Raw genomic sequence first — 27,942 nt, 5'->3', positions numbered from 1 at the left:
TGGGATGGGATGGGATGGGATGGGATGGGATGGGATGGGATGGGATGAGGATGGGATGGGATAGGATGGGATGGGGATGGAAATGAGGATGGGGATGGGATGGGATGCGGATGGGATGGGATAGGATAGGATAGGAATGGAGGTGGGATGGGATGGAGATGCGGATGGGATGGGGATGGAGATGGAACGGGATAGGATAAAAGAATCTCACAGAGATGGAGATGGGACATGAAAGCCCTCAGGGCGTGGGATGGAAGGGGAAAGCTAGTTAGAGCTGGAGAAGGGGTGGGAAACCTGTAGGGACAGGTATGGACGGTGCAGACCCAGCTGGGTGCCCTCCGCTCCCCCGGAGCCCAGTGCACCCCTCCCTGAGGGCAGCAGGAGGCTGAGGCCCCGCGGCGCCCTGTGGGCAGAGCTCTGCTCTCACCCAGCGCAGGGAGGGGACGTGAGCGGCGCGGTGGCCGCCGTGTCCTTTTAAAGTCACCCGCTGGCACTCAGCCCTCCGAGGCGCCGGAGGCATCAATCTCTGCGGGCCGTCGGTGTCAGCTGGGTATTTAGTGAAATGTTTCTTAAATGAACGCTTGATGGAAGAAGAGGGATGGCTGCGCCGTGCCGGGACAAGGTTATCCCTGCCGGCTGCCGGCGATTGACCGCGGGCACGGCGACGGCCATGACCTGCAGGAGCTGATCCCAAATCTCATTCCAGTCACGTCTGGGAGCGAAATGCATCTGGGAGGGGGAAAGGTGGGGCAGAGCCTGCAGGCGGCTGGGGCAGCAGGGGTCTGATCCAAAGCACCTCCGTGGGGTGGGCTGAGCGGGGGTCCCGAATGCCTGCAGCAAAAGGTGTGCTCCTGCCCCCCATTATACGGTCCTGTACTGAAATCTGTGGTCCTGCATGTGTGCTGTGCCAGCCCATGTCACCCTGCGCCCCTGCGTGGACCCACTGTACGATCCTACACCCCACCACTCCTGCACCCCTCCAGATGTCTCTCCACAGGGCTCTCAGCTCTCCCTCCCCCCACACCCTCAGTCCCTTGCAAATGAACCCCCAGCAAGGCGCAGCTGAGATGCACTGAGCTCACCAGGTCTCAGCGGGGACATGGGTGGCTTTGGGCGCCGTGCCTCTGCCCTGCTCCCCCTTGAATTTAACCCTATAAAAAGCAAAAGGGACCACATGGATGAGGTGGCAGCTCTGCGCCACGCACTGCTGTGTTGGTGATGGATGAGCGCTGGGTACAACAGGGGGACAGCAGCAGCTGGTGGAGCAACAGGCGAGGTGCCTGTGTCCCCAGATGTCCCCACATGCACATCCTCCCGAGGGCAAATGCAGTTCCCTTGTACAAAAGCAATTCCCTCGTGCAAATGCCCGTTGGTTACACATGCACCCCCTCCAGGTGCAAAAGCATCCCTTGTGCAAAGGGGGAAGGGGGGGGGGGGGAGGCTGGATGTGGCCCAGGCTGCAACGTCAGCACAGCGGTGTGCAGGACGCAGCGCTCAGGGTGCGCTGTGCTCCCACTGCTGTGTGCTCCATGCATAATGCATGATGCACAACGTGGCTGCAGGCCCGGGCGCTGCTTCGCCACCGCGCAGGACAAGGGCAGAATGACAAGTGGGACCCGCAGGGCAGGCAGCCCGGGGACAACGTGGGGACACCACGGCAGCATCCCCTTCCAGCGCCCCCAGACCTCCCCAGCACGCACTGAAATGCAGTGGGAAACTGCTGCCAAAAGGAAACCTGAAGAAAACCCATTTTTCTCCCCAGATCTGCCCCAAATATCACAGCTCCGTCCCCGCAGCCCCGAGGACCCACATCTGCCCACCCTGCGCAGTGCTCCCCATGCACGGGGCTCAGCCTGGGTTTGCAGAGCTGGAGGCAATGGGTGGGAGGAGGAGTTGTTACGGGGCCTGGGAAGCGCTGCTTGATAGTTTTTTTTCCTTGGGCAAAGTCATCTCAACCCAACCCACATCCTCTCAGAAGCCGTCTAGACTTTGATGAATTTAATTTTGCTAAAAAGGGGGAGAGGAAAAAAAAAAAGAGAGAGAGAAAAAAATCGGAATGAAATTTCCTTTGAAAGCACTGGAAGTTCCCATTGCACCAAGGCCAGGAGAGCGGTGGCACAGAGCGGCCGTGGGCTGAGTGCATCCAAAGCTGCAGCACTGCACGAGGGTGCAAGCAGGCAGAACGGCAGCGCTGTGAGCACACGGGGCTGCAGGGCTGTGGAGTGCAACGCTGCGTGTGCAAGGCTGAGAGCAGTGCTGGATGGATGCAATGCTGCATGCGCAAGGCTGTGAGCAAGCAATGCTGTTTGTGCCCAAGGCTGCGTGTGTGCAAGGCTGCAAGAGTGCAAGCCTGCGTGTATGCAATGCTGTGTGTGCAAGGTTGCAGGGATGCAATCCTGCACATGTGAGGGGATGCAAGCATGCAGTGCTGCATGCAATGCTGCATGTAATGCTGCGTGCAATGCTGTGTGCAATGCTGCATGTGCCCAAGGCTGCAAAAGTGCAGCACTGGATGCGTGCAAGTCCACAGGTGTGCAAGGCTGTAAGTGTGCAACTGCAGCTGCACACAGGGCGTCCCAACGCTCTTTGGGCCAGGTGTCCATGCTGAGGCTCTTCCTGTCCTCTGCAGGCAATGAGCGACTGCTGCATTATTTACGTGGAGGCTGCGCTGCGCGGGAAATCAGGTCAGCCCCCCCCCCAGCCCCACGTCCCCCCCTTTTCCCCAGCAGCATCCCTTTGACACACACAAAAGCAGCAATCCCATCTCTCCTGGGCTGCCCTGCTTTAAAAATAATGTAAAAAAGGAACAAATCCAGCCCGCTCCCAACGCAGCCCATGGGACGAATGGCTGGGGAGGAGCGCATGGCTGCGACATGTGGAAACCCATCGCCTGGGGTTGGGACGGGGCTGAGTGAGCAGCAGCCTCGGGTTTGGGGGTGGCACAGTGGCAGCCGCCATCCCCACGCAGGGACAGCGCTGAGACCCCCTGGTTGTCCCCCAGGGGCTCAATCTGCTGCACGGCGCAGCCTCAGGGAGTGAGGAAGAGATGAGCGAGGAGCAGCTCCCCCTCCTCCTGCTTTGAGTTTTTATTAAAACAAACGAACCCATCATTTCTTAGGATACAACAATCCGTGGGAATAGAAAAAGGCTGTACCAGGGTCAGGGGAGAACCCATCCAAATGGCAGGCACGCATGGGGCAGGGAGCTGATACAGACAGCGTGCTTAAATAAAAGGGGTCGGGGTGCCGTGGGGTGGAGGCAGCGCGTGGCCGGGCCCCACTGCCAGGCACTGGGCGCCCCGGGCCCCTGCAGGGAGATGCTTTGCATGGGACACAGGGATGGAGGCAGCCCCAGAGCCCAGCGGTGGGCAGGGGCCTGTGGGGGAGACAACGGGGGTCCCCGGGGGGGGTTTGGGTGCCGTCAGCACCTCGGCCTGCTCAGCCTAAATAGGGAAGTGAAACAGGGCAGTGGTGAGCTGGAGCTGGTAAGGGAGCTGCTGCAGCTCCTGGAAAGGCACAGAGCGGGTAGAGGTTGGGCAGACCCACAGCCTCACACTGCCCATGTCTGGCACAGTCTGCGGGGAAAAAAAGACTACAGCTGGTTGGCATGGGTTGTTCTCCTTCCTGCTTGCAGAGGAAGAGGAGGAGGTCTTCCTGCCCCTTCCTCCTCTCCCCAGCACAGCAGCAGCCTCAGCCTTCGTGCTCTCCTCCTCTCCCTGCACGTGCTCCGGGTGCCAGCAGTGCCCCATCCACTCCTTGGTGCGCTGCGATCCAAACCCCGTCCTCCTCCTGGAGGACAAAGCCTGGGGGGCCGAGACAGAGCAGAGCAGGTAGAAAAATAAGGGGGGGGGGGGGGGGGGGGAAAAGGACAGGAGAACATGGGGAAAACTCAAACTGGGGGATGCTAAGAGGAGAAGATCCCAGTCCATAGCCCAGGTGGGAGCAGCAGGCATCGGGGCGGCGTGGGGCCGTGGGATGGGAACCCCACTCCTCAGGGCCGGTCACCTCCTAGAGCTCCTCGAAGAAGGCCACGCGGGACTTGGTGCTCTGTAGGGTGAGCTGCAAGAGAGCAGAGGGGACACGGGGTGACTCCCTCCTCCCGCGAGGCCCCTCTGGAAGCAACGGGAATGGCAGAAGCGGGGATTTCTGGCTGCAGAGGGTGGAGGACGGGTGCAGGAAAGGGTTGCAGGATGGGCAGCTGCTCCTGCTTGTGCCACCATCCCCCAAAACTCCAAGGGTGCTGAGGGGCAGCAGATGAGGTCAGAAACGTCAGCAGAGCTCTTGTGGTGGGGAAGCCACAGCAGCCCTGCCTCTGCCCTGCCCCAAACCTGCAGACCACATGCAGGCTGCCCCGATGGGAGCCACCTTCGATCCCGATGGATGGAGCTGAAGCTGCTCATTCGCCCCCAGGGCTGGCCTCAGGGCCAAGGCTCTGCAAGACCCCAAAATCCACCTCAGCAAAGCTTTCTGCAGCAAGAGAGAGGCAAAACTAAAAATACTACCCCGCGTCAGAGCCACGCTCCTGTTCGTTAATGGGCGAAATGAGAGATGGAAGACACGTCCTCAGCCGGGAGGAAGAGAAGTGCAGTATTTCAAGCTAACCACCCCAATCTGCGTCCTGGGAGCAGTGCCACCTTCCCAACAGCTGCTGAATCACCACCAGGGTTGCCAAAGCAGCGCTAATTGCAAAGGCTTCGTTTGGCCAGGCTGAGCGGTGAGCCGTCCGCCGGGAGCGTGTTGTGCTGTTGCAGGGATCCCGGGCTGAGGCTCCAGCCCTGCACAGCACTGCCAAGTGCTTCCCTCTCCCTGCCCGCCCCACGTCCTCTCCTCACTAATTCCTTCACAGCTCTTCATTCTGAATCCCATTCGGAACAGCTCTATTGCAGAGGGAGTTTCTGCAGGGGCTTCATGCTGGAGCAGGGCTGGGCGGCTCTGCTGCATCGCCCCGTCTCTCCGGAGCTGCAGCCTGCGCTGGGTTTGGGCTCTTCTAGCAGCAAGTGCTCTGGTGAGAGGCAGTTCTCTTCCCCAGAGCCTGGGTCACATCCCAGGGAATACAGTGTCAAACTCAGGTGGCACACAGGGTCACACGGCCGCTCCAACCCACGGCAGGGGCTGCGTCCTCCTCACCCTGCCCAGCTGCACGCTCAGTGCTCCAAAAGGGAACACATCTGAGGCGAAGCAGGGATGCTTTCCCCAGGCTCCTAAGAAAGACCCAACACCCCCCCGACCTCCCTCTCCCCACAGCCTCACGGGGCTCCCCTCCAGCAGCAGCAGCTCCGTTTGCCCAACAAGGGGAATAAATGCACACGCAGCACGTGGCCGAGGCCGAGTGATTAACAGCCAGTTACATTTTCGTCAGCGCAGAGAAGGGGGAAAAAAAAAATTGATTTACAAGCAGTATTATGATAATCTCCTTCCTGCAGGAGGGAGGGGGGTGGGCTCCTCACTGCACTGCCAGAGCCAGCAAAGAAAATTTAGAGAGGGAGAGGGAGCACAATTAAGCAGCCAGAGCTCCAATGAATCAGAATAGGGAGAAGGGAACGGTCCCACTCCCCACAGGCTCGCGCTGGGGCTGCCTGGAGCTCTGCCTTTACCCAGAGCCGCTGGACTTATTTGATCTAAGAAAATAAACAACAACAGTAACAAAACCCCACCAATCAGCCCCTCCTCGGCAAACCCACTTTCCAGCAGCTAACCCAGTAAGCGCAGCGCTGCTGCCGGCACACGGAGAAGCCACGAGGGCTGCAGGAGAACCCCCACACGGCCACTGCGACACAGCTGGGGCCACATCCTGGCCCCTTCCCTCCTGTGCCACCCCTGGGCACGTTCTGCTGCTGCTCAGAAGGAGATGCTCAGTCTCTGCTAAACCCAAGGCGAGTGCTGCAGGCTGTAAATCCTCTTTACTGCCGCCCCCGCTCCCCTCGTGTCCTCTCCATCCCTCCAGCACCCAGGCGGACCTTTCCATTCACACATTTCCTTTTTAAAACCCAAACCTTCCCCATTCTCCCCCCTCCCCCCCATCTCCTGTTCCCTCCTACTCCCACACCACCATTTATTCTCTCCCAAACACGGGGCCCGGAGCACAACTTTCCCCCAGCCTCCATCGCTTTGATGAGAGTGCTTAAAAGAGAGGAGATGACACTCCAGTTGAAGGAAACACTTTTCAAAGGCTGCCACAAAAATAGCTGATAGGCCTGACGCTTTCTGCTTTCCTTTTGCTCCTTGTAAACAAGGAAATTAGGCTGCTCTGTCCCATTTTAGCTGCTGGGGAGTTTCACTTCCCGGCTCCGAGGCGCGGAAGCAAACACCTCGTCTGTTTTGGGGCAGAAATAAAACGAACCCAGCAAGGAGAGGGGCTCACAAAGCAGGATGCAGGATGCCTCTCCTGGATTAGGAAGGGGATTTGTGCCAGGAGCTGCCTTGCTCACCAGTACCACATCCAGGCTCTGCTCCACGCTCCATCCCTGCGGCTCCCAAGGTGACAGCATGGCACTGGTGCTGCTCCTCCTACAGCCACTTGCTGGGTGCATGCCCCTTTTTGCAGCGTGCAAACTTTCTTCTCATGGTGAGAAAAAAGGAGATGGCAACACCCCCATTCTGCAGCCCAGCAGCATCCAGGGCACCACAGTGCCTGCAGCAATGGATGCACGCAGCCCCACGCAGCTCAGACTGCTCTGTCCCACCCAGAGCAGCACTGCTTTTGCTGTAAGATGAGGCTCTTGAGGCACATCACCACCTTCCTCCCCTGGAACGGCCACAGTCCCCCACCTCCCAGCTGCTGCTGGAGCACAGCTGTTTTCTGCAGTGCCCAGCACAGTCCTACGTGCCGCCACCTTTGTATCGGTGACACATGGCTGTGCCCACAGCTGGTAGCCCAGTGTCCTCAGCATGCAGCAGAGGACAGGGCAGGGGGCACCCTGAAGATGAGAGGATAAGGACAAACCCAGGCAACCCTGCAGGTGCCCATGTCTGAAATGAACCTCGCTGTGGCTGTGGGAAAAGTGCTGCTCGTGGCTCAGTGCAACACGGGGCTCACGGTGACACCAGACCCCAGGCAGCCTATCCACACCCCTGCTGTACTTCCCATCCAAGTGTCCCTCAGCAGAAAATCAAGCAGCATTCACCAGATTTCAGGGTGATGCTGCTCTGCAAATAGGATCAGTGAGAGAAGCAGCTGGCAGCAGCACTATCAGCACTGGCCCATCCCAACACAGCTGTCTGCACCGATTTCCAGGGGGCAAGAGCAGCGCTGGGTGAAGGGAGCCAGCTCCAGCCCTGGAGAAACACTGCAGAAAAGCCTAAAGGCAGCCTGGTGGGCAGCGTTCAAAGGAGCAGAGCAGTGCTCAAGGACACAGCGGTTTGGCTGGGAACAGGCACAGAGATTTGCTCCTTGCCCGGATACTTCAAAGGGCTTAAATCACAGTAAATAAGCATGACAGCACAGGAAGAAAAGCAACCGGAATGAAAGACCCAACTGTGCTCCTGTTTTAGAGCAGCAGCCCGTCCTGGGAGGTTTCCTACACTGGAGGATGAGAGGAACTGCCTTTTTTCTTTTTTTTTTTAATATTCTACTGCAGTCTAAGCAGCAAACCCTCCTGAAGCCAAGCCAGCTGGAGCCAGCAGCACCAGCCCACGGCGCTACAGAGAAATCAGTTTCCAGATGAGGTGCTTGTGCTGTGCCCACAGAGCTCGTAAAATAGGATTAGCATGTTAACCACGTAATTAAACACCAAGAACTTCGCAGGCATCTTCAAAGGCAGGCAACAAAACCCGGAGGTCACAACGCAGTGCTCACTGTGTGCCTGATTTCAGCACGGGGCTCCTCCCCAGCACTGCCTCCTGCTCAGCCGCTGGGTGACTTTTTCTCAGACTGCTGCTTTCCCTCCCTGTTCACGGCCACAAGTGGATTTCACCACATTCAAGGTGTCTCAGAGCTGCTCAAACCACTGGGTAAAGAACAGCGGGTATCCACAGGCAACAAACAGCCCCGTGGGGACCGCTGACATCTCCCCAGTGTGGGCTTTTTTCTCTAAGGAGATGCTGGGCAATGAGAGCAGCCTGGCGTGGGAACACAAGCATGGCTCTGGAGCAACAGTGAGTGACACACAGCACTGCCCTGCAGTCCCCAGATGGCACCAACCTGTGCTGATCACTTCTGGTCACGTGCTGGGGAGAAGGCTGCATCTGAAGTGTGTTCCTGCATCTGCTACGGAGCTCCAGAGGTGCTGGGAAACTGCTCCCCAGCCAGGCTGCAGGCAGGGCTCTGCTAGCCCTCAAAGAAACTTTTAACAAAGGCTTTTTCCAACCGAGTTTGCCATCATTGTAGTACCTGCATTGCTTCTTCTTTAGCGCTACAACTCAAAACTTGCTGTGGCTGCACGCAAGATCAGTCATGGAAAGAGCAGAGCAGCTTCCCCAGACACATCTTCCCTCCGGGCACACGAGCTCCTGGCTCAGCCTGCTGCCCAAGGCACTGCCAGCTCTGTGAAGGAGACACACAGCACTGACAGAGCAGAAAGGAGCAGTGTAACAGAGGCAGGGGACGAGGCGCACAGCAGCGTGGCAGGGTCACCCTTGGGATTCAGCTGGCTCACAACAGCAGCTCCACCAGGCTGATGTGTCACACCGTGCCTGTCTCCCTGCCCCTGTGCCACACAGGGATAACTGCTGGCCTCTAGCAGGAGGCAGCACGGGAGAGCTGGAGGAGACAGTTGCTCAGCGAATGCTCAAATCTCAACACTGTCTCCCCAGAGGCAATGCTAGAAATGCTATTTGAGTCATTTAAAAAGAGCTGCTGTCCACGAGCACGGCCTGCAGGGAATAACCCTGTTCCCTAGGAAAAGCACAGGAAACCTCTCCTATTCCTAATGGCTGTTATTTCTCAGGGCTGGGGAAAGCTGGCAGCAGAGGAGAGCCCAGGGCTAAGAAGAGCTGCCCCAAGGTGCCACACTAGCCAATGCCACGTGCTGTCCCCTTGCTGCACACTTCCCAAGCCCTACCTGCAGACACTGGCTGTCCCCTGCTGCCAGCTTTTCACTGCCCCAACGCTCTCCAGACATACAGACACAGGCTACACATCCACGTGCTGCCCCACTCCAAGACAGAATTGCAAGCGTTCAGTCTGAAATAACTGCTTTAGCAGCAACAGTGAGAAGGAAGTGATGGAGTTTGTTCTGGGCTTTGTTTGTTTTGGTTTTTTAAGCTCATGAATTTCTTTCTGCAGCAAACAAGGGGGCAGATCCCGTTTTACTTCGTTAAAGAAATCTTCAAAGGCCACCCTGTACCTCCGATAGATTCCCAGCCACAAGCAGCAGAGCAAAACCAGGCTTGTTTAATTATTTAAGAACCTATGCCTGCACTCCCCCGCTGATGTTGCCAACTCAACTTCTGCCAAGAAAGACGCTTCCCAGCGTGGGGAATCAGGTGTGAAAATGAATGTGGAGAAGCTGCAAATGCTACCGACGGAGTAAGAGCCAGGCAGGGCTTCCCACACAGGGAAGGGCAGGTGCTGGGGACACTGGTTTCACACTGCATGGAATGCTGTGAGGATGGCAGCAGCGGGAGCTGGCGAGAGTAGTGGACATCACAGGCAAGCTCATGCACAGGTTAGTGTTGCAGCCGGTGACCCCATCACCACACGCAGAGTACCTTGGAATAACCTACTTTGATGTGTCAAATGCAGATAGGTCTTCTGCCCTGGGCTTGAGGCTAAACCAGCAAAATAAAATGAACACACACACACACACAAAAAAATCCTTTGTGATAGGAGCAATGTCAGGTCATTCGTGCAATCCGTACAGCTTGCCCCGAATGCTGAAGTGCCCAGCAGCTCCCCAGGTGGGGCAGAGGGCTGGTATTACTGATGCATTTCTCAACTACTATCCTCTTGTCCACCTCCCGTGTCCTGAATTTTCCTTTCCATCACAACTGTGAAGACAAAAGCCCTCCTGACCTCCCGAAGGCGCGAACAAAAGCAGCCTGTAATTTCATCCTGATGTGTTTCACTAATAGACTGTTATTTAAAAACCTCTGCTCCTCTGGCTGAGATACACGAGCCAGGCAGCCCAGGAACCCTCCAAGAGGCAGGGGAGAAGGCTGAGCTTCAGGAGGCAGCTGACCGCAGCCCCAATTACAGGAATCTGTCAGGGCATCATCTCTAAGTGCCTGCCTCGGCGCCCTCCTTAAGTGAGACAAATGGGACCAGCAGCTTTCTATGAACATATCTCAAAAAGCTACGTAGGAAAAAAAAAAATTAGCATCTTCTGTTTATGCTGAGGGCTCTGAGTATGGAGACATACTGTAACAAAGCTTAATGGGAGCAGAAAGCTTTTCAGGTTCTACAGCGATAAAAAGGGCCTGTGAATATTCTTATATTCTTCCTTCTGGAAAGACAGGAACCCAAATAGTGTAGAGCTAACACTGGGAAACTTGCCAACAAGATCCACTAGATTCATTTTCCTGCCCTGATTTAGTGACCATAAGCTCCCAGCCATGAAAATCAGCATGAACTGACACTTTCAAACCCTTTTAGGGTTTTTTTTAGAAGATTCGTTTTTAAAACCCTTAATTGTTGCCACAGCCTGCATGCTTGTGAAGTGTGCCATACAGGCACAACCTTCCAAAAGCACACCTGCTAGCAAAGAGCCTGGGGAAAGCCTTTGCAGGTGTTTGGAGCTGACCACGCCATCCCTCTGCACTGGGTACGGATGCACCCCCTGCCTCTCATTAAAATGAACCCAGCTGGGAGAACAGCAGAGCTACTAAGCTAAAGACAAAGGGCCAGGTGTAAAAATAAAGAATGCCTTTTGTTGTGACCTTCCACGTGTGACTCCTGCACCAGCAGACCCAGGCTTTCTGGCTCAGTATTAATCTCCAGAGCATTTCTACAGGCAAGTGGTTCCAGGGTCCAGCGCACAGGGAGCAGACACCCACACAAACCTTACCAGCAGAAGATTTTGCTGTTAGTATCTGAAGCTGCACTACAGGTTACTTGAGAACAGACTAAAAGCGAGGGCGAGGCTTTTGGCTTTTTCTGCTGGGAGCTCACAAATCAGGAGTATTTCTCCCCTTATTATTCCCCAGCCGAGCTCAAACCATTTCTTCATATTGCCCTTGGGGAACAGCTGCACAACAAGTAGGGCTTTTCCTTTTCCTGAGGTCAGGAGGGGAGCAGGACCCTCTAAACAGCAGCCCTCTGTAGCTTTGCTAAGCTTCAGCAAGACAGGCAAAGCTCGAGATCTTTGCCTCCCCTCACAGAGCACCAAAGAGTCAAGGCTTGGTTGCAGTAAACACCAAACCATGGCCACCAGAAGCCGAAGCTCCCTGCGCCCTAGTTCAAAGCTAAGCAGCCAGGGAAGAAAGCCTAGATCGAACAATTTTATTATAACAACTTGTGCAAAATATAGGAAGGGCTATTCTGTTGTCGTTTTAAAAGGATTTCGTCAGGCAAGGTACAAACTGGAGCCCTCTGATACCTTTTTAATAGTGTTGTGCTTGCTGTTGCCTCGGCTGGCATTCTCGTTGTGCAATATATCCAGAGCTGTCTCTCTCTCCTTCAGCTTCAGCGCCTCGATTTCAGTCTTCAGCTCATTCAGCTGCTCCTGCAGGTGCTTGCTTTTCTCCATGTACTCTACCCTGGCACACACAGACAGTGCTGGGTTAGTAGTGGCCTGGTGCACATGGTTATTTTGTGGCAGCCAACAACAGAGTTGTAACAAAAAAAAAACAAAAACATATTTATCTTCATCATTTAAGGCGTACAGAACTGACATCATCCATTCACTACTTCCAGCTATTTGTTGTCAAAAAGAGAACCCAGACACCTGACTAGGAGCTGTAAGTCATGTTGCTGTAGGGGAAAAAAAAAGCCAAGCCAAGCGAGGGCAGCTGGATGATTGTTGTAAGTCTCCCCATTTTGAGTGACAGATAAACACGATGCAATTTCAGGCCAGGAAAACGTTTCAAACAGCACTGCTCTACTCCTCTGCAACCTCTCCCCAGCTCACAGACTTACAGAGGCACGAATTCTTGTGGGCCATTTTCAAGGAAGAACTCTGATATACCAAACTCTCATGTTTCAGAGGGATTTAATTTAAGAGGTATGACAGCAAGCACTGCACCCAAAATAATAGGTTGCATCCCTGAGAAGGAGAAAGGTCTCCCAAAGATAGAAAGGAAAAAATACCAACAACAGAAAACTAGGCACTCTCAGGACTCAGCCTTAAATGCCTTCTACAAAGGAGCATCTGCTGGAGACAAGTCACACCATGGCAGCTTGTACTTGTGATTAAATACTGCGACTGGGGTCAAAGTGCCAGCAGACTAACAAGAACCCTTTCAGAGTGCCAAAATTTGTAGCAAGGTTTAGCTCAGCACCCGAGGAATGAGAGCTCGTCCAGAGAAGCCAGCGACAGCCCGTTGTTGCTTTTATCATTTAGCAGAGCCAAGATCCTCCTGCTCAGAAGAGTGGGCTGACCTAGTTAGGGTACAGAACCAGGAATTACTGTGGTATTTTCAGGTTTCATCCCTTTTTTCCTTCTGGCTTGAGGAAAAATTCTTAACCTCTGCCTCTGGAGCAGTGGTCTGTTATTTAACAAGCAGGAGAGGTACGGAGCAGAGGCAGAATGAAGCACCCAGCGGGATGCGGGGTGCCTCACTGCAGCCCCAGGAAGTTACAACTGCAGCATTATGGCAGAGCCCTTCCAGCTTTGATCTGCTATCCAGTCAATGAACAAAGCACATTATTACTACTGAGATTAAAATCTGATCTGCTTTGATTTCTGCTAAATTTGTGATTTCGAAGGCTGCATTTAAACCCTCAGGAAAACACGAGATCAAAGCTCATAATCACATCCAAACTTGCTTGCGCATACTTTTTATATATAAACATGCCACAGATTCAAAGGAAAAGGGGTTAAAGCCCTAACACAGGATGCAGCCCTCATTCCAGCCATCCTGACATGCTCTGCACATACAGCAAACACACAAGCACCTGCCTGCAATAGTCCAGCATGCCAGCAGTCACACTGCTGTTAACTCTTTCTACCAACAGAACGGAAGCCTACCCAAGAGCTAGGTTCACCACACAGATGGGAACTGTGCTGGCATGGCTCAGCGTGCTTAAATTTGCCTTTAACCAGGTAGCGGAGATGCAACTGTGACACCAGGTCCCCATCCAGAGGAATGGCCACCCAGCAGCTCCATCGTGCTCTGAGCTGTTAGTAATGACCTGGTACACGAAGCCCCACAAGCCTTCTCCCCCCTTCACCTCACACCAGGGCTCATCTGAATGTAAAAGTCCTGCTCTCCTTCTTGCAAACAGGGCACAGCCACAGCCAAACCCATGCTGGCAGCACGCCACCTACTTCTCTTTCTCGATCTCCATGGACAGCCTCTTCATGTCTGTATCCTTGAAGTCAAAGGACAGGCTCTCACTGATGAGGTTGAAGCTCGGCAGGTCGGTTGGCAGTGCTGTCGTGCTGGAGTTCATGGACTGCTGAAGAGAGAGGGTAAATTAATCACTTTGGCCACACAGATGCTCCTGCAGCAGCTGTTCTGTAACAGGCAGTGTAGAGGCAAAACCTGAGCAAAGCCCAAGTACACAGCACAAAGTACTACTTCAGTAAGTGTAGCAAATTAAGTGCTTTAATAAAGTCTTGATTGCCCACGCAGGTTTTGTCACTGCATCACTGCCTCTTGGGAGACTCCAGCAGCTTTTTAACCTTAAATTTAGTTTTAAAAGCACAGGCTACGAGCAGGGGCAACGTGAGATCCTGTGTGACCAGAGCCCTGTGCTCCAGCACTCCTCAAAGCACGGTCAAAAAGCATGGTAATTCCAAAGGTTAACTGAGGCTGCCATTTCAGAAAGGTCCATGAAGATGCACTCGTAACTTTGATTTTAATCTTTGCAGTAACTAATAGTTCCAAGCATTTAGGAATCACGTCCATCCCTCAGCTAAAATATCTGTCACACCTGTAATAAATGAGCTTGTTATCAGTACAGGATGAGCATCCTGACTCAAATCATCACTCCTCTCTTGCAGTCTGTTAGATGAGGTCGCAAGCAGCAACACACATCAAGGGTGGTAGAGCAGCTTCAGACAGCAGACTGCACGCATGGATCTGAGTCACAGCTGCTGCCAGCATGCTGGCCCTTGGTTTAGACTGAAGGAAAACAGCCCAGCACCCAAAAGTCACCCAGCTCCCTGCCAGTGGTCCGTCCCCCTTTAAGGAATTCCTGTAATAAACCTGCCTGAATCAGGTTGCTGTTGTGGGATGGCAGGAGATGGCTCTGCAGAGACAGGCAGGTCTGGCAGCAGTAGGGCAGAGGGTACCTGCACCCAGGAGCTCAAGCTGTAGCTGGCAATTTCTTTCCCTTGTTTTGTCTATTTAGGACTGTTTGCAGCCAGCTCCACTTCAGCAAGAACCAGCAGTGTTATGGCTGGTGACAGATTTACTCCATGCAATAACCTCCCTCTCCACTCTCCACCAGCCTGGAATTCACAAAGAGCTGGGGCTCATCTCCACTCCTGGACAAACCTGAGAGGGACAACTTCACTTGCCTGCTGCAGAAATGCAAACATCTTGTACAAGAAGGTGACCACAATTGCACTGCCTGGCCTGGAATGTTGCAGATCAGTCACACTTAAAGCTGCAAGGAAAGCATCGTTTCTTACTCTCAGTTTCAGGTTCTGCTAACACAGAACACGACCACATTAATTCTGCAGCACGTGCCATAAGGGATAGCTGAGTACCTGAATTCCTCTCTCCAAGGAGAGGGGACAGACCAGTGAAGGCATCTGCTGATTTAAATACCTGCCTCACATTGAATTCAAGACCCTTCGCTATGAGGCATGCAGGTTTACAAAGCTGCTCCCATGTGAGGTTTTACAGATGTGCAGGGGAACCAGGGCCATCCAAACTATCCTGCTGGCCTTAAAACAACCTTTGCCATTTACTGCACATGCTCCTTCTGTTTAAACAATAAAAAAATGCTACAGCCCCAAACAACAGCAGTAAGAGCTGAGCGCGAAGTGCGTTCAGTTGCTGCAGTCATCAAGTCCTGATGCCCATTTCTCAGGGTTACTACTGCTACTTCCTCCCTTCACAGCTCTTTCATGAAGCAACAAAAAACTGATGGAGAAGTACGAGCAGCAGCAGTGAGGAAGCGTAAGGAAGGAACAAAGAAAGAACATGCTGAGTGCTTTCAAAGGCACGGGCTCAGCATCTGGAGCAGAGCCCTTCCCTGCCATTTGTGATCACATTGGGCAAGTCTTGCACGAGCCACAGGAATTTTTAATCCAGAGGACATGAGATGTCACTGGGGCATCGGATGACAAAGGGGACACAGAGCTTTTGCCTCATGCATTTCCTCACCTGGAACAAAACGCATAACCCTGTTATTACATTAAAGCAATTTCCTGCAGTTAATAGAGGCGAGCACCACGCTGACAGCAGTCATCCCTCTGGGGAACAGAGCAAATGAGATGGACGATATGAGGGAAGCACAGAGCAAGCCATGTCATAAGGCTTTCCCCACAGGGAGAGCTGCTCCTGCTGCTGCCACTGCCTTCGCTTTGCTGCTTGAAGACTTGGGCAGGCCCAGGACAGGCACTTCATACTACAAAGAATCACAGAAGAGACGACTGCCTTTAGCCTTGCTGTGAGTGGTACCTGAATGGCAATGAAGGAGGCAGGAGGCGCTGCCAAGTCAGTAAAGAATGAATTGTTCTCCCAGCCCTGCTGGCCTGAGACTCAGGTTTGCTTTTTCTTTCTCATGCATCATCCACCACCACCATCACAAAAGCAGTTTTGGCTTCAAGGTCTAAAAAGACACCTGAACAAGCTTTAAAAAGCCAGTACAAGGGACTGGAAAATTACCAAAGAAAAGTTTTAACTGCTTCTTGTCATTTCTGTAACACATCCATCCTCTCCTCCCTTCCTCTTTTGCCTCTTTCCCAGGAGGGAAGTTCTGGCCTGCTCTTCATGCCAGGGGACTACAGCACAAACTCTGGGAGAAAGGAAAATAACAAGCTCAGTGTTACACCCTCATTAAGGGAGAGAAGAGCTGGAATCTGGTACCGTTTGGCAGAGCTGCCATTCACCTGAGGGACACCAGCCTCCCAGCAGCAGCTTTCAAAACCCTTCATCCCTCAGGCCACTCTGGGCTTATTCCCTCCCTCCTACTGCGCCTGCCCAGCACGGTCCTTTCAGCCAAACCCTGTGCAGGAGCAGCACTTCAGCACATCTTGCTCTTCTGTCCCAAAGCACTCACGTGGCAGAGAGAGGAGAGATGCTACAAAGGAAGAGGGACGTGAGACAGGTGTAACAAATAGAGATGGGATGCTTCACACACAAGGGCTCAGCAAGGTACTGCCACGTGGATGTGGGTCTAACAGTCACAAGGCAGCCAGCTGGCCTGAGAAAAGCAATAGACTTGTGTTGTGTCTGTGTGCTGCAGTGCTGCTCCTAGGGCTGGGAGGGGGCAATAGCTGCGAGAGGGGACTGTCATCTAAATAGGGAGAGAAAAAGGCAAACCACTGCTCTTTGAGGAAAGGAGAGGATACAGCACTGTGTGTCAGGAGGTGGCAGCTCTGCACAGATTGCCTCCAGGACAGATGCAGCTGGAGGGGTGGAGCTGAGCTCCATGCAGTCCTGCACTACCTCCTGTAATTAGGCTTTAACTCCACAGGCAGGAATGCAGCCTCGCTGCTGATGGCTGGTGTGGGCAGCACAGGGATTTATGCACAAAGCTCACTAGCTGTGATTCTGCTTATTTGACTTAGGATGAGCACAGCCTTGTGAGGGAACCTGGATGCGAGTGCTCTGCCCAGACAACGCTGGGCTGATGTGGCCATTCAGCAGGTTTTCAACAAGTATGCTTCACCTTGTGAGTACATTAAACTCAGAATTCAAGAACTGGTGGATCCCAGAAACCTGCAGCAACATGAGGCACTCTCCAAAGATAAGGTTTATGAAGCATCAAGCCTTACAGCACTCCACTGAAGGCCCTGAGGCTAAAAACATCTCACTATTTTCCGTCGCTGCTGTTTCTTAAACGCTTCTGAATGTTTTTGCAGGGATCTTCAGAGAATCTGGATGAAAAGCTTCTTCGTCACCAGCCCTCTTCAATCTGCCTCTCAAAAGGTTTGAGGGGAGAGAGGGAAGGAGCTCACACATACAAATTAAAACTTCAGTACTAGACAGGTCAGTAACTCCCACGTATGTCTGTCGAGTTTATTCCTGAAGATGTCAAGTTCTTCCCCCTCCACCTCTCTGGACAAAGGGCAGCAGAAGAGGCAGTCGTGGCAGGTGCAAGCTGCAGGGAAGGAGCACCTGATGGCTTCTGCAGGTCCTGCAGCACAATTAGGGAAGCTGAGGAAAGAAACTGCCAGACAAAACGAGCACTGGTCTTCTAGTCTGGTGTTTCAGTCCCTGGCAGCAATCAAGACCAGATGCTTCAGAGGAAGGTGTGAAATCCTCTTAATGGGCAATTACAGAATACTCCCCCTTCAATGAAGTTGGTTTTTCAGCACACAGATGCACAGCAACCAGCTTATGTCTAAGAACCATTTCACAGATTTGGAACAATGTTTATCCTTCCTAACAAGTATCAGACTATCCTCAGTTGTGTATTTAACCCTGTTTTAAAAGCTCTTACTGAGCCAGTCCTCTCCACATGCAAAGCACGACTCTAACACATTTTTAGATTAGTTCACAGTTTGCTGCCTTTCATTCCATCAGCAGCTCCCTGGCCTTTGTAGAATAAAGCAGGGTAGATAGGGGAAAAAAAAAAGAAGAGCAAAGTGTTCTGGTGGACAAGTTACTTGGATGAAAAGGGCAAGTGCTCCTAAGTATTACAGAACAGCTGCCAAGCAATACAATGAGATGGTTCATACCCCTCTGTGATGGGATGGAGACACAAGACTGCTCCAGGCTACAGAGGATGCCACAGTTACTGTCTGGAAACCAGCAGTGACAATACAGATCATTCTTACCGTGTAGGATGACTTGCTAGTGATTTCCAAAAGCTTCTGCTTTGCTCTCCGCTCAGACTCTCGAGCCTCCTGAAGGTCTTGCTTTAGCTGATCAGCCTCCTTTGCCCTACCAAGGAAGAACAGCAAATGGCAATGTTAGATCCAAGCCTGGAGACTGATAAACACGATTATAGCATAGGTGTAAAACAGAGCTGTCCCTTAACAAGGCCTGAACTAAGAAATCATTTGGATAAGGGAAACACTGGCACCTCTGACATGTGGGACACTAATTAGCACAAAAAGCCATGCCATAGAAGGACAGCTCTGGCACGAGCTCTGCGTTGAGCAGCAGTAAGCAAAGCTAAGGGCTGGAGCAGCACATTGGAATGTCAGAAGGGGAAAAAACACCTTCAACAGGTAAGCTCAGGCTTACAGCAGGAAAGGCAGTTTTCTGACAGGCAAGCCTCTACTAACAATTATTTACTACATTCAAAAAGGACCACGCATCCAAAATCACGCCACTTCCCCCTCCTGCAGGGCCCAACTTTTCTAAAACAAGTAGCCAGACTTGAGCATTATGAGCTCCCAAGGAACCCCCAGCAGGTGGAAGCCAGGTAAGGAAGCTTTCTCTGCTGAATAGAAATTGGAGCGAAGATTTCACAAGTTAAAGATTAAGGCAAAAAGAGACAAGGACAGCATTTGTCCACTCAGAAGGGCTGAAACCAAGAAAGCTTACATGGAAAGGAATAATCAGTTGGAAGGAATCAAGAATGACTTTTTTTTCTTGCTCACTATCAAATGCATTGTGAGAGCTTGAGTATCAATAGGACAGCAATATCAATTCTACCAAGAGACAAAGACTTGAGGAGCTAAAGAGACCTCAGAGCTAATCTGAAACACAAACTTCACAACTGATAAGGAGAACTAAACAGGAGAGAAGGAAAATAAAGGAACAAATAGAATATAGTAAGTGTGGAACTGACATTAAAAAGAAGACAAAAACAAAACCAGCTGCTATTCATGTTGTCAAATGCTCCTGAGAATACAGTGGGTGTGTGCAGAAATCACCCAAAAGTTGAGCTGCCTTCAGCTGTCAGGGTGTGAAAGGCACAGCACCAGGGCACTCCAGGTGATGTCCCTGCTCCTTTCACCACAGCGTCACCCTTCCAAAGAAGGCTTCAGAGAAGGGATGTCAGCTTTAATCCAGAGAAAGATCAGGGCCACAGCTGTTCTACCTGTACCATTTCCTATGCAGGGATAGCCTAGCTGTGGCAAACAGCAAAACAGAGAGAAACCAGCTGAGCCTGGGGGTCAGTTGCTGTTGTGCATGCAGGGGAGGCCAAGGACTCACTGCAAACTCTGGACTACCTCGAGGTGAGCCACAGTAGTGCTAAGTCAGAATGGGGCTGGAAAGCAAAGCAGAGACAGCTGCAAGGTTGTACCCTCTGACCTCCTCTCTGACTCCTCCGCCATTTTCAGTGCCAACATCTCTGCTTCTAGCACCTTCTGTTCCATCAGTCGCTTCTCCTCCTCCGTCCGGATGGCCGTGGCTTTGATTCGCTGCATCTCTTGCTCAGCCTCTGCTGCTTTCTGAGCCAGGAGCTTGGCCTCCTCCTCCGTGATCTGAGCCTTCTCGGCCAGCAGATCAGCTGTCTCTTCAGATCTCATCTGAGAATAAACACGTGTTAAGCCAGCAAGCACACAATGTCTCCTCAAACGTGCTCTCAAGGATGGAGCAGGGCCCCAAACTGAATGTTCCACATGACACCATGGCTCATTGAGTCCCCTCCCTCTCTTCCATGAAAGCCTGCAGCCTCCTGCAGCCAAAACCTGGATGCAGCCAGGCTCTGTCCCAAATAATTCTCGTTTGTGCTCCTGTCTCAGCAGACCGTTTGGATGCAATAAGCTCCATCCAGCCTCCTGATCACCATCCACCAGCAACAGTTTGAGAACAGCCACAGAACTGTCACAACTCAAATGCTTTAGCAGTGGAAAGAGTCAGGAACAGCTGCAGTGCCTCAAGAAACAGCTGCCCAGAGACTTACCAGGGCCTCGTTGGCCATCGTTGCTTCTTCTTTTAATTGCATCAGCCTTCTCTCCAGCTCATCCCTTGTCCTTTCGGCTTCTTCTCTCATTTGCTTCTCTCGGGCCAGGCGCTGTCGTTCCATCTGGGAAAAAGAAACAGGGGAAAGCAAGGAGAAATAACACGAATTAGAAATACTTTTCTCAGGGCTAGAGAGAGTTTTACTTGAGGGCTTGAACACAAGACTGCACTGCCTCCTTCTCTGCTTGTCAACGAGGGGGCACTTCACTAAATAGGGATGATGTGAACGTACTCTGTTCACACCATACTGAGCATCCCACTCCTTCTCTCCCTGTTCCTGCACCATTCCTGAGGCAATCCCCTCTTCTCTGGGCAGGCTGCTGCCCTGCAGACTGCTGCAAACAGTTACATCTGCAGGCAGCATCGTGCTGCACAGACTCACAGGGCAGGCTCCAGCAAGCAAGGTCCCCAGAGCTCTTCCTAAAGTTACCTATGGCAAGCTGAACAGCCAGCCAGACTGGGGTTAAGGACAGTCTGAGGGCAGCACCAGAACATCAAATACTGACACACAGTCAGGATGGAATTTGAGGGATGTGGCTGTTACTCTCCATCAGACACAAACACAAATCTAACCCAGCACACTAGACACTTCACTTACAGATGGGGAGGCCACACCATATCAATCAGTTCCTAGGCACAACAAACCATCTCCCTCCAGCTATAAGAGATCTGCAAGAAAGAACAATGCTTTCCCAGGTGGGGAAAAACCAAGCTATGTGGGACAACCCCCCAGAATCCTCTCACCTCTTCCCACCTCTTGTACACCATACTCTGCCTCTCTGCTAACCAAGCACAGAAAGGTCGCCATTGGGCTAATTAACAACCAAGCTAAACCACTCCAGCACCAGGGAGATGGGTACATTATAAATATCCATGCTACACCCCGGGCTCGGAGCACTGCACAGGCCACCTGCCAGGTTTAATAACGGAAATAAGTGTGACAAGACACATTTCTCAGCTCCTTGGACACCAACTGTGTTCTGAAAGTGGGATACCCACAGCTCTAATGGCTCGGCTTCCTTCTATTAAAGGTTCTCTTCATCAATTATCATTATGGTCTGCATCCCACTCAGGCCTTCCATTAACAAGAAGTCCTGATGTAAAGAGATTGTTTGGAATCAGTTAACAACTGTGGATCCTGAAGGGAGGACAGTGTACAAGACAGCACAGTGGCTTCCTGGGAGAGCAGCCACCCAAGCAGAAGCCTGAACCCTTCTGTAAAGCACAAGGGCTCTGAATCTGGGAGCTCCTGGGAAGCACAAGCTCCTGCCTGCTCTCAGCATCCCTGCATCACTCCATCACCTCTTCTAGCAGCCCAACACAAGACCTCACCCCCAGCTCGTGTTACTCAAACACTTCAAAAAACTCACAAAATTGCAAGACCTGCCCCTGAGGACACCAGCACTCGGACACCATGCTGCTCCTTCTTGAAGGACCTTTGGCTCCACTAATGGCAACTCCTTCCCAACCGCAGGAATCTTTTGTTGGAAAGCAAAAAGCCCCTTTCCCCCAGGAGCTGGCCCACTTGCCCTTGCAGTGTGACTCATGCCCTGTCTTCTCCCTCCAATTCAGAAGCTGCAGGAAGGAGAGCTGTGTCAGGTGGTGCCCGCAAGACAACTCACACCAAGCCAGGCCAATCCTGGCTCCAGCACTGAGTCCAACACTCTGCAAACACGTTCAAAACCAAACGAAGTGCATCAAATTTGAAGTCCCTTGACAGTAAGACTCTCCTGGTGCAACTAAGTGCTTCGGTTTCTTCTGCTGCTATCTAGTGGCTTTGGTACGAAAGGGCCATATTTATATTCTAAGCAGCAGTATTCAGATTAGCTGTGTGGGTTTCAGTGAGTAGAAAAGGTCTACGAGCAGAAAACAATGATTCATACAATCCAATTTGCTGATATATACTCATTGGCTACACACTGCTGCCTCCAAAGAGCTGTTTTTTGCCGCCTGGGCTGACCTGCAGCAGATAAAGGAGGCCAGCATTGAATTAGCATGCAGGCTGCACCCCCCGAAACGTCGGCGTGCATTCCATCACCATGTAATTAGAAAATGAGACCAAGAACCCCGACAAAGCACAGCTCCCCCTCACAGCCCCTGCTTTAATTACAACCAGCCACCCCAACACGCTACATCTTTTTAGCTGCAGAGCTCAGGACAAAAGTGAGGCAGGGAAAGGTGCGCCCACACTTCTGGGACAACCAGATTTGCTCATCCCTCCCCTCCTCCCAGTTCTGCTCCTGAGTGTGGGGGCTGGACTTGGGCTGTCACCAAGCTACCGAGCCATGTGGAGAATGGCACTGCAGGAGCAGGCTGCTATAAAGAGATGTTCAGCCGGACCTTCCCTCAAAGCTGCTCCATGTGCTTGATGTCAATCTGGAGACTGTTCCTCCCCAAGCTCATTTGCATTCCCAATTCTGGCTCACGGCCTGTTTACTGGAGATGTCTCTCACCTGCTTCCTGGCTTTCTCCTCCCTGGCCTGTGCTTTCATCTGCTGCACCTCCAATGAGTCGGCCTTTCTCCTCCTCATGAAAAGATCGTGGTTTCCAATGCACAGCTGAAGAATCTATTCCAGTCAAAGGTGAAGAGAGGAGAGAAAAAGCTGTACGCGTGATGATGATGGCGTGGTTTCTACTCCTGACACAAAGAACTAGGTTTGGAGCTTGTAAGCACTTCCCTCCACCAAACCCAAGCTCTATGAGCTCTCATACCCCAACGTGAAGGGCAGGGAGCCATCAGCTCTTTGCAGAAACCAATTTTCTGTGCAGCCAACACAGCACGGACCTGGCAAGTATTATACCAACCCTGAGGAGGCGTTAGGCCAAATAGTAAAACAGCCTTCTACAGCTTCAGCCAGCTCTCCTGATCTCACTACCCCCCTTTCTTCAGGTTCAAGATTAACTTCCACCTTCTCCCAACATGAAGCTTAAAAGCACTGAGATGGAAAAAAAAGAAGGAACAACATTTTCCACCTTGGGCAAGGCTACACAGAGAGGCTTATCAACAGTGACCTTGTACACTTTTAGATAGCTTTGAGCATCTATGTTATTTCTTCTGATACTTAAGGAGAAGGACAAGGGAAGTGGTCATCCTAGGGAGAGATAGCAAAGCAAAGGGGGTGGTACACAGAGGATGGAAAGCTCGGTTATTTTTCAGCAATGAAAGAGTTTCTAAGCTCTGATTCTTTTAGAAAAGGACAGTTTCACATGTCTGTATTTCATTTCACACATTATGAGTGAATCCTCTGCAGTCAGCACTATGAACCTGATGAGAAAAGTGAATGAGGCCTTTGTGAGAAAGCCCCATTTCCCTGCGCACACAAGTACAGCAGGCATGTAGGACAGCCCACAGCCAGGACAACAAAGTCCCCCTCCCTTTCTGCCTTCTGAAGATCCATTGTGCAACTTAACAACAGTGCACAGGTACTTCAGCACCTGGATCAAAGCCCCAAAGCCAACTGGACACCTAATCCAGAGCACTAGCTAAAGCTGATCCCCAACACAGACAGCTAAACACAGTTCTTGCTGTTCCTGTGCAAGCAGAGCATCCTGAGCAGGGTTCAGCCTTGAAAAAGCCAGGGCTGCAACACTGACAACGGTGCTTCCCAAAAGTGGGAGGCCTAAAGCTGCGAGTTGGAACAGAGAAGAGCAAGAGAAGAAAAGGAATTTGGAGCAAAAACAAGGGTTAGGAGAAAGTTTTACTTACAATGTGCTTCTGCCATGCAGGTCAGATGCAACCTGAGAGCTCAGAAAGGAAGCACAAAAACAGAGGAGAGGGGGAGAGGTTCTGTGAACGAGCACAGTTTCATCTTCCCTTTTCTCTTCTAGAGGCTATGACAGAATAACAGCTGTGGTACCAAGTCACATCTACAGCCCATCCAGTCCAGCAGCCTATGACTGCTTGAAGGAAAAGCCCCACAAGAGCATTGTCTCATACTGCCTGCAGAAACTTCTGCTAGAGTAATTTTCACTGCCTGCGCCTGCAGACTTACCAGCTTGTTCACACGCAGCTTTGATGAATTGAATTTGAACACATCGATCTTTTTGTCCAATGGCTTAATTGTAAACTGAAAAGGAAAAAATAGAGAGGGACAAAATTATCAGAGAGCTCTGCACTTAATAATGACACAGCTATAAAAGTCTTACCAAAAGCTTTAGCTCAAAGGAGGTCAGCAGTGTCAGACAAACAAGGCTGAGAGCTGTCCCTGTGGCTTTTAGCCAAGCAAGGGGACTGGAGTCAAAAGCAACCAAGGAGACAACTGCTCCTGGCCAGAAAAAGAGGAGTGCCACATAGAAACAACAAGCATAATGCCCATCTCCTGGCCACAGAGACTGATCCACTGCCTCCCAAACTGAGACAGGAAACTTCTCTCCTGAAAGCTGTACAGAACTGAGGAGGGCCAGTAGAAAATCCTGACGCCTCTGAATAGAGGAAGAACCGGCTCAGCCGTGTGATGGAGGGCTGAAATAGAAATATGGAAACACAAGCAGCTATTCCTCCTGTTAACATTTCCCCTTGCAAGAGAATTCATAAGAATTTTTCAGTGCATTTTCTTCTCCAGAACTCAGTGATGTCTCAAGCCTGCTCTGCAGCCCAAAAGGTTATTCCCTTGCACCAACACGCTTTGATGCTTCGTGCCACTGATCAGCTCTAAGCTCATCCCAAGTGCACCCTCCCCAAAGCGCCTTCCCACAAGGATTCTCTCAAGGGATACAGGTGGCATCACCAGTGTTGAGGGTTTCAGTAACGCAGCCCCTGGACAAAGAGAAGATTCTGAACTAACAAAAGGATGCTTGAAGAGACAGAATGCTCTGCAATACTGCATTTTTTAGAAGGTGTGTATGTATTCCATCACTCCTCCACATACTACAGAAATAACTGGCTGAAGAGATAGCAGGCAGCCTGCGTCCATTAAACCAGCTCTATTTATCAACACATTGTACTGCCTGAAAGGGGCTCAGCAGAACTCGCCCTGGCAGTGTTTTGTTTTGTCAGTTTAAGAGCCCATCTTTTCAGACTTTCACACAGGCAGACGTGCGTGAACGTCCTGGGCTTCAGCTCCACCACAATCCACGCCAGTCATTGGAGGCACCAGCAGAAATATGCCAGAGGAGGAATTTCAGTTCCACATAAACAGTCAATCTTTGTTACAATAGATTAAATACCTCTGCTGTGTCAGTGTAGCTGTCAAACCCAGCTATTAAGCCTGTTTACTATCATGTCAGTTCTACTTGTGGTCATCTTATTAGCCAGATTATTGCCCTGATAGAAAGTGGCAGGCTTTTTCCCCCCCAAGAGAAAGATCTGTTACAGTCCTGTGTCAAGGCCCAGTAACAGGGCCTTCAATCCCCATATCTCTGAGGCAGTGCATGATCTGACAGCTTCCACTGATCTGTCACGGGGAGAAAAGTCTTTGAAAGTCATTAAGTGCTGAGCTGCTTGGCAGAGTTATGGAGCTCTCTATTTTTGAGCAGAAAAAAAAACAAGTGACGAGAATCCCAACATGGCCTTTTCCTACAAAACTTCATAAGACATGCAATAAATGCAGCTGATGAGAAGCCTTTAACTTTTACCCTGATCAATATCACGTTTAAATTGGAAAACACTTTAATTAACAAGTTAATTTTCTTCCTTACCACGAAGGCAGTTGCTTTTCTTCGAGCAGTTCTCACACACTAAAAGAACCGAGCAGATCGGTTTCTCCTCTACAGACAATTTTATTGCTGTTCTCAAATGGGTTTGGCAGCCAACAATTCTAAAGATTTGTATTTACGCTCTGGATTTAATAAATATTTCTCTTACGGTGAGCTTAAATTTTTCTGCCTCCTAAAAAGATTCCAGCTGTTATGCCAAGCCCAGCAGCCCGAGAATTCAAGATGATGTAATAGCGTGTCAAGATGCAAGAGTTTTTCTCACCAGGAACACCTCTCACCACATCCCATAATTCAAGAGCACGCACACAGAAAATAACAATTTAAACTTCCCATCTTCAGTATTTGGGCTAAGCACATCAGTAGTGATTTTGTTTGTGAAAAAAAACCATCTAGTGGGTTTGAAGGTACTCTAAAATCAAACCAGTTGACTTTCTGTTTGTCCACTCCTGGAGAGTCTCAGCTGCCTTCAACTATGCTGGTCATAGCAAGCACAGCAGATAGGAGAGCAAAGAGAAGCCATTTTAAATTGTAATTGTGCTCTTACTGGCACTGCTCTCAGAAGAGAGGGGAGATGGATCCATACCTCTTTATCACTGTAGGAGATATTCCGGATCTCATTCCACGGGAAGGAGATTTTAGGGGTCAATCTGTTGTCTGGGTCATAAATGTGAAGACCCAAAGCATCGACTCCAAGGAGCAGTTCAGTACCCTTCTTATTCTGAGGGAGGAAAGAAAAGAGCAGAAAATCCTTTAATTCAACTCAAGGACAATCTGACACAAACCAAGCCTTTGCCAGCTTTGTGAACCAGCCCTGAGCAGCGACCCACCAGCACTGTATGTTAAAAGGGCTCCCACCTCCCGGGTAGCAAAGCACAGCACAGTGACTCCCATTAACATGGCACAGCCGTGTCCCAGGTCTGCTGCCTCTTGCGGCCTCCACTCACGCAATCTCACAGCAACACAGACAACAGGAGAGCTACCCCAGCAAGGAACTCTGAACACCTTGAAAGCACAACCTACACTCACCCTAATTGCAAAATAGTTCACTCCATACATCTCCAAGTCCTGAGCTATCTTCAAATACTCCATTTCTGCTTCATCTCTGTCAGACAAAAAAGAGAAAAAAAGGCCAGAGTTACAGACATTTGGTAGGATCAGAGAGAGTGAGATGGCTGCGCTTTCTGATCCTAAGCACACACGATGCTTTAAAACCTTGACTGTCTCTATCACATGGGTCAGGTTTGTCTTTGCTAGCAGGATCAATACAGTCCTACAGCAAATCCCAGTCTGCAGCTTGCCAGCATCTTAATGGCTGTTGACGCCTGCCCAGAGAGACACAGCATTTCAAGCAATGCTTTGTTCCTCACCCAGTCCCTTAAGCATAAAGGGAAAAGTCTTCAGCTGGGAGTCCTATGCTCCAGTTCTATCTTACTTCAGGAATATCTCCCACAAGGAGTGTTTTACCACATGAGCAGTGATACACCTCACCAGTCTGACTTTCTGCCTTGGAATCTCTATTTCCTTCCTTGCCCAGTGAGCCCCCAGAGCCCCTGGGCAATAGGGCTGCCTCTGTGCCTCTTTGCAGGTACTCTCTCTCCTGAGCACGAGTCCCAAGTTCACCCCATCAGGAACCAGTGGGCAGCAGGGCAGAGCCACAGGAATAAAGAAAGCTCTTTGCCCTCTGTGAGCCTGTGAGCCAAACTTGCTGGGATTAACCCTGCTACGAGCAGAGCTCACCCATCACCTGCTCAAGGTCCCCAAAACCCTTGCAGCTCTTCAAGTGAGGGGGCTGCCCCTGAGCCACAGGCCACTCCAGCACACACTCACCTTGCTCTGCCTCGATGCTCTGCATACCAGGCTGTAATCCTCTCCTCCCACATCTCTGGAGTCATCTGGTACAGGTTTATTACCTGAGACACACAAGGAGACAGAGATCCAGGTCACACTGCTACTTGCCATATTTTCCCAAGCCATGAAACAGGCCAGAAATGCCCAAGCTTCCAGCATAATCCCCAGGCATTACAGCTCCTGCCTGCTCTCCCAGCAGTGCATGTTCAGCCCCACGCTTTGCAATATCACAGTGCTGATTTAGCCCTCAAGCATGCACAGTCTCCAGGCCACCAAGAAGAAACACAGACAGAATGAAAATGTGAAAACCATCAGAAAGAAAATAATTGCTTCTGCCTTTATTAAAATGTCAGAAAAATAC

General features: G+C 51.3%; 1 protein-coding gene across 8 annotated transcripts in view; it reads right to left on the bottom strand.

The window, feature by feature from the left end:
• Positions 1-3,068: 3,068 nt before the first annotated feature.
• Positions 3,069-27,942, bottom strand: part of NF2 (neurofibromin 2) — a 40,663-nt gene continuing 15,789 nt past the window's right edge. For 2 of the 8 annotated variants that reach the window (XM_042886165.1, XM_042886171.1), the window contains exons 6-16: positions 27,561-27,643; positions 26,760-26,835; positions 26,317-26,451; positions 24,071-24,145; positions 22,532-22,645; positions 20,020-20,142; positions 19,425-19,642; positions 17,996-18,101; positions 13,364-13,494; positions 11,474-11,633; positions 3,069-4,058 (exon numbers count right to left, since the gene is read on the bottom strand). In XM_042886165.1, coding sequence (XP_042742099.1) covers positions 4,008-4,058; positions 11,474-11,633; positions 13,364-13,494; positions 17,996-18,101; positions 19,425-19,642; positions 20,020-20,142; positions 22,532-22,645; positions 24,071-24,145; positions 26,317-26,451; positions 26,760-26,835; positions 27,561-27,643 — 1,272 coding nt within the window. In that variant the 3' untranslated portion in view covers positions 3,069-4,007. Of the gene's footprint in view, positions 4,059-8,328; positions 8,482-8,535; positions 9,708-11,457; positions 11,634-13,363; positions 13,495-17,995; positions 18,102-19,424; positions 19,643-20,019; positions 20,143-22,531; positions 22,646-24,070; positions 24,146-26,316; positions 26,452-26,759; positions 26,836-27,560; positions 27,644-27,942 lie in introns of those variants that run through there. The other 6 variants (XR_006181472.1, XM_042886168.1, XM_042886167.1 and 3 more) reach the window with 6 other exon arrangements.

The sequence above is a fragment of the Lagopus leucura genome, unplaced genomic scaffold (genome assembly GCF_019238085.1).
Source record: "Lagopus leucura isolate 7727_CA_CO unplaced genomic scaffold, USGS_WTPT01 Super-Scaffold_100055, whole genome shotgun sequence".
Lineage (NCBI taxonomy): Eukaryota > Metazoa > Chordata > Aves > Galliformes > Phasianidae > Lagopus > Lagopus leucura.
Note: the sequence above shows the minus strand (reverse complement) of the source record. Positions and strands in the feature narration are given on the sequence as shown.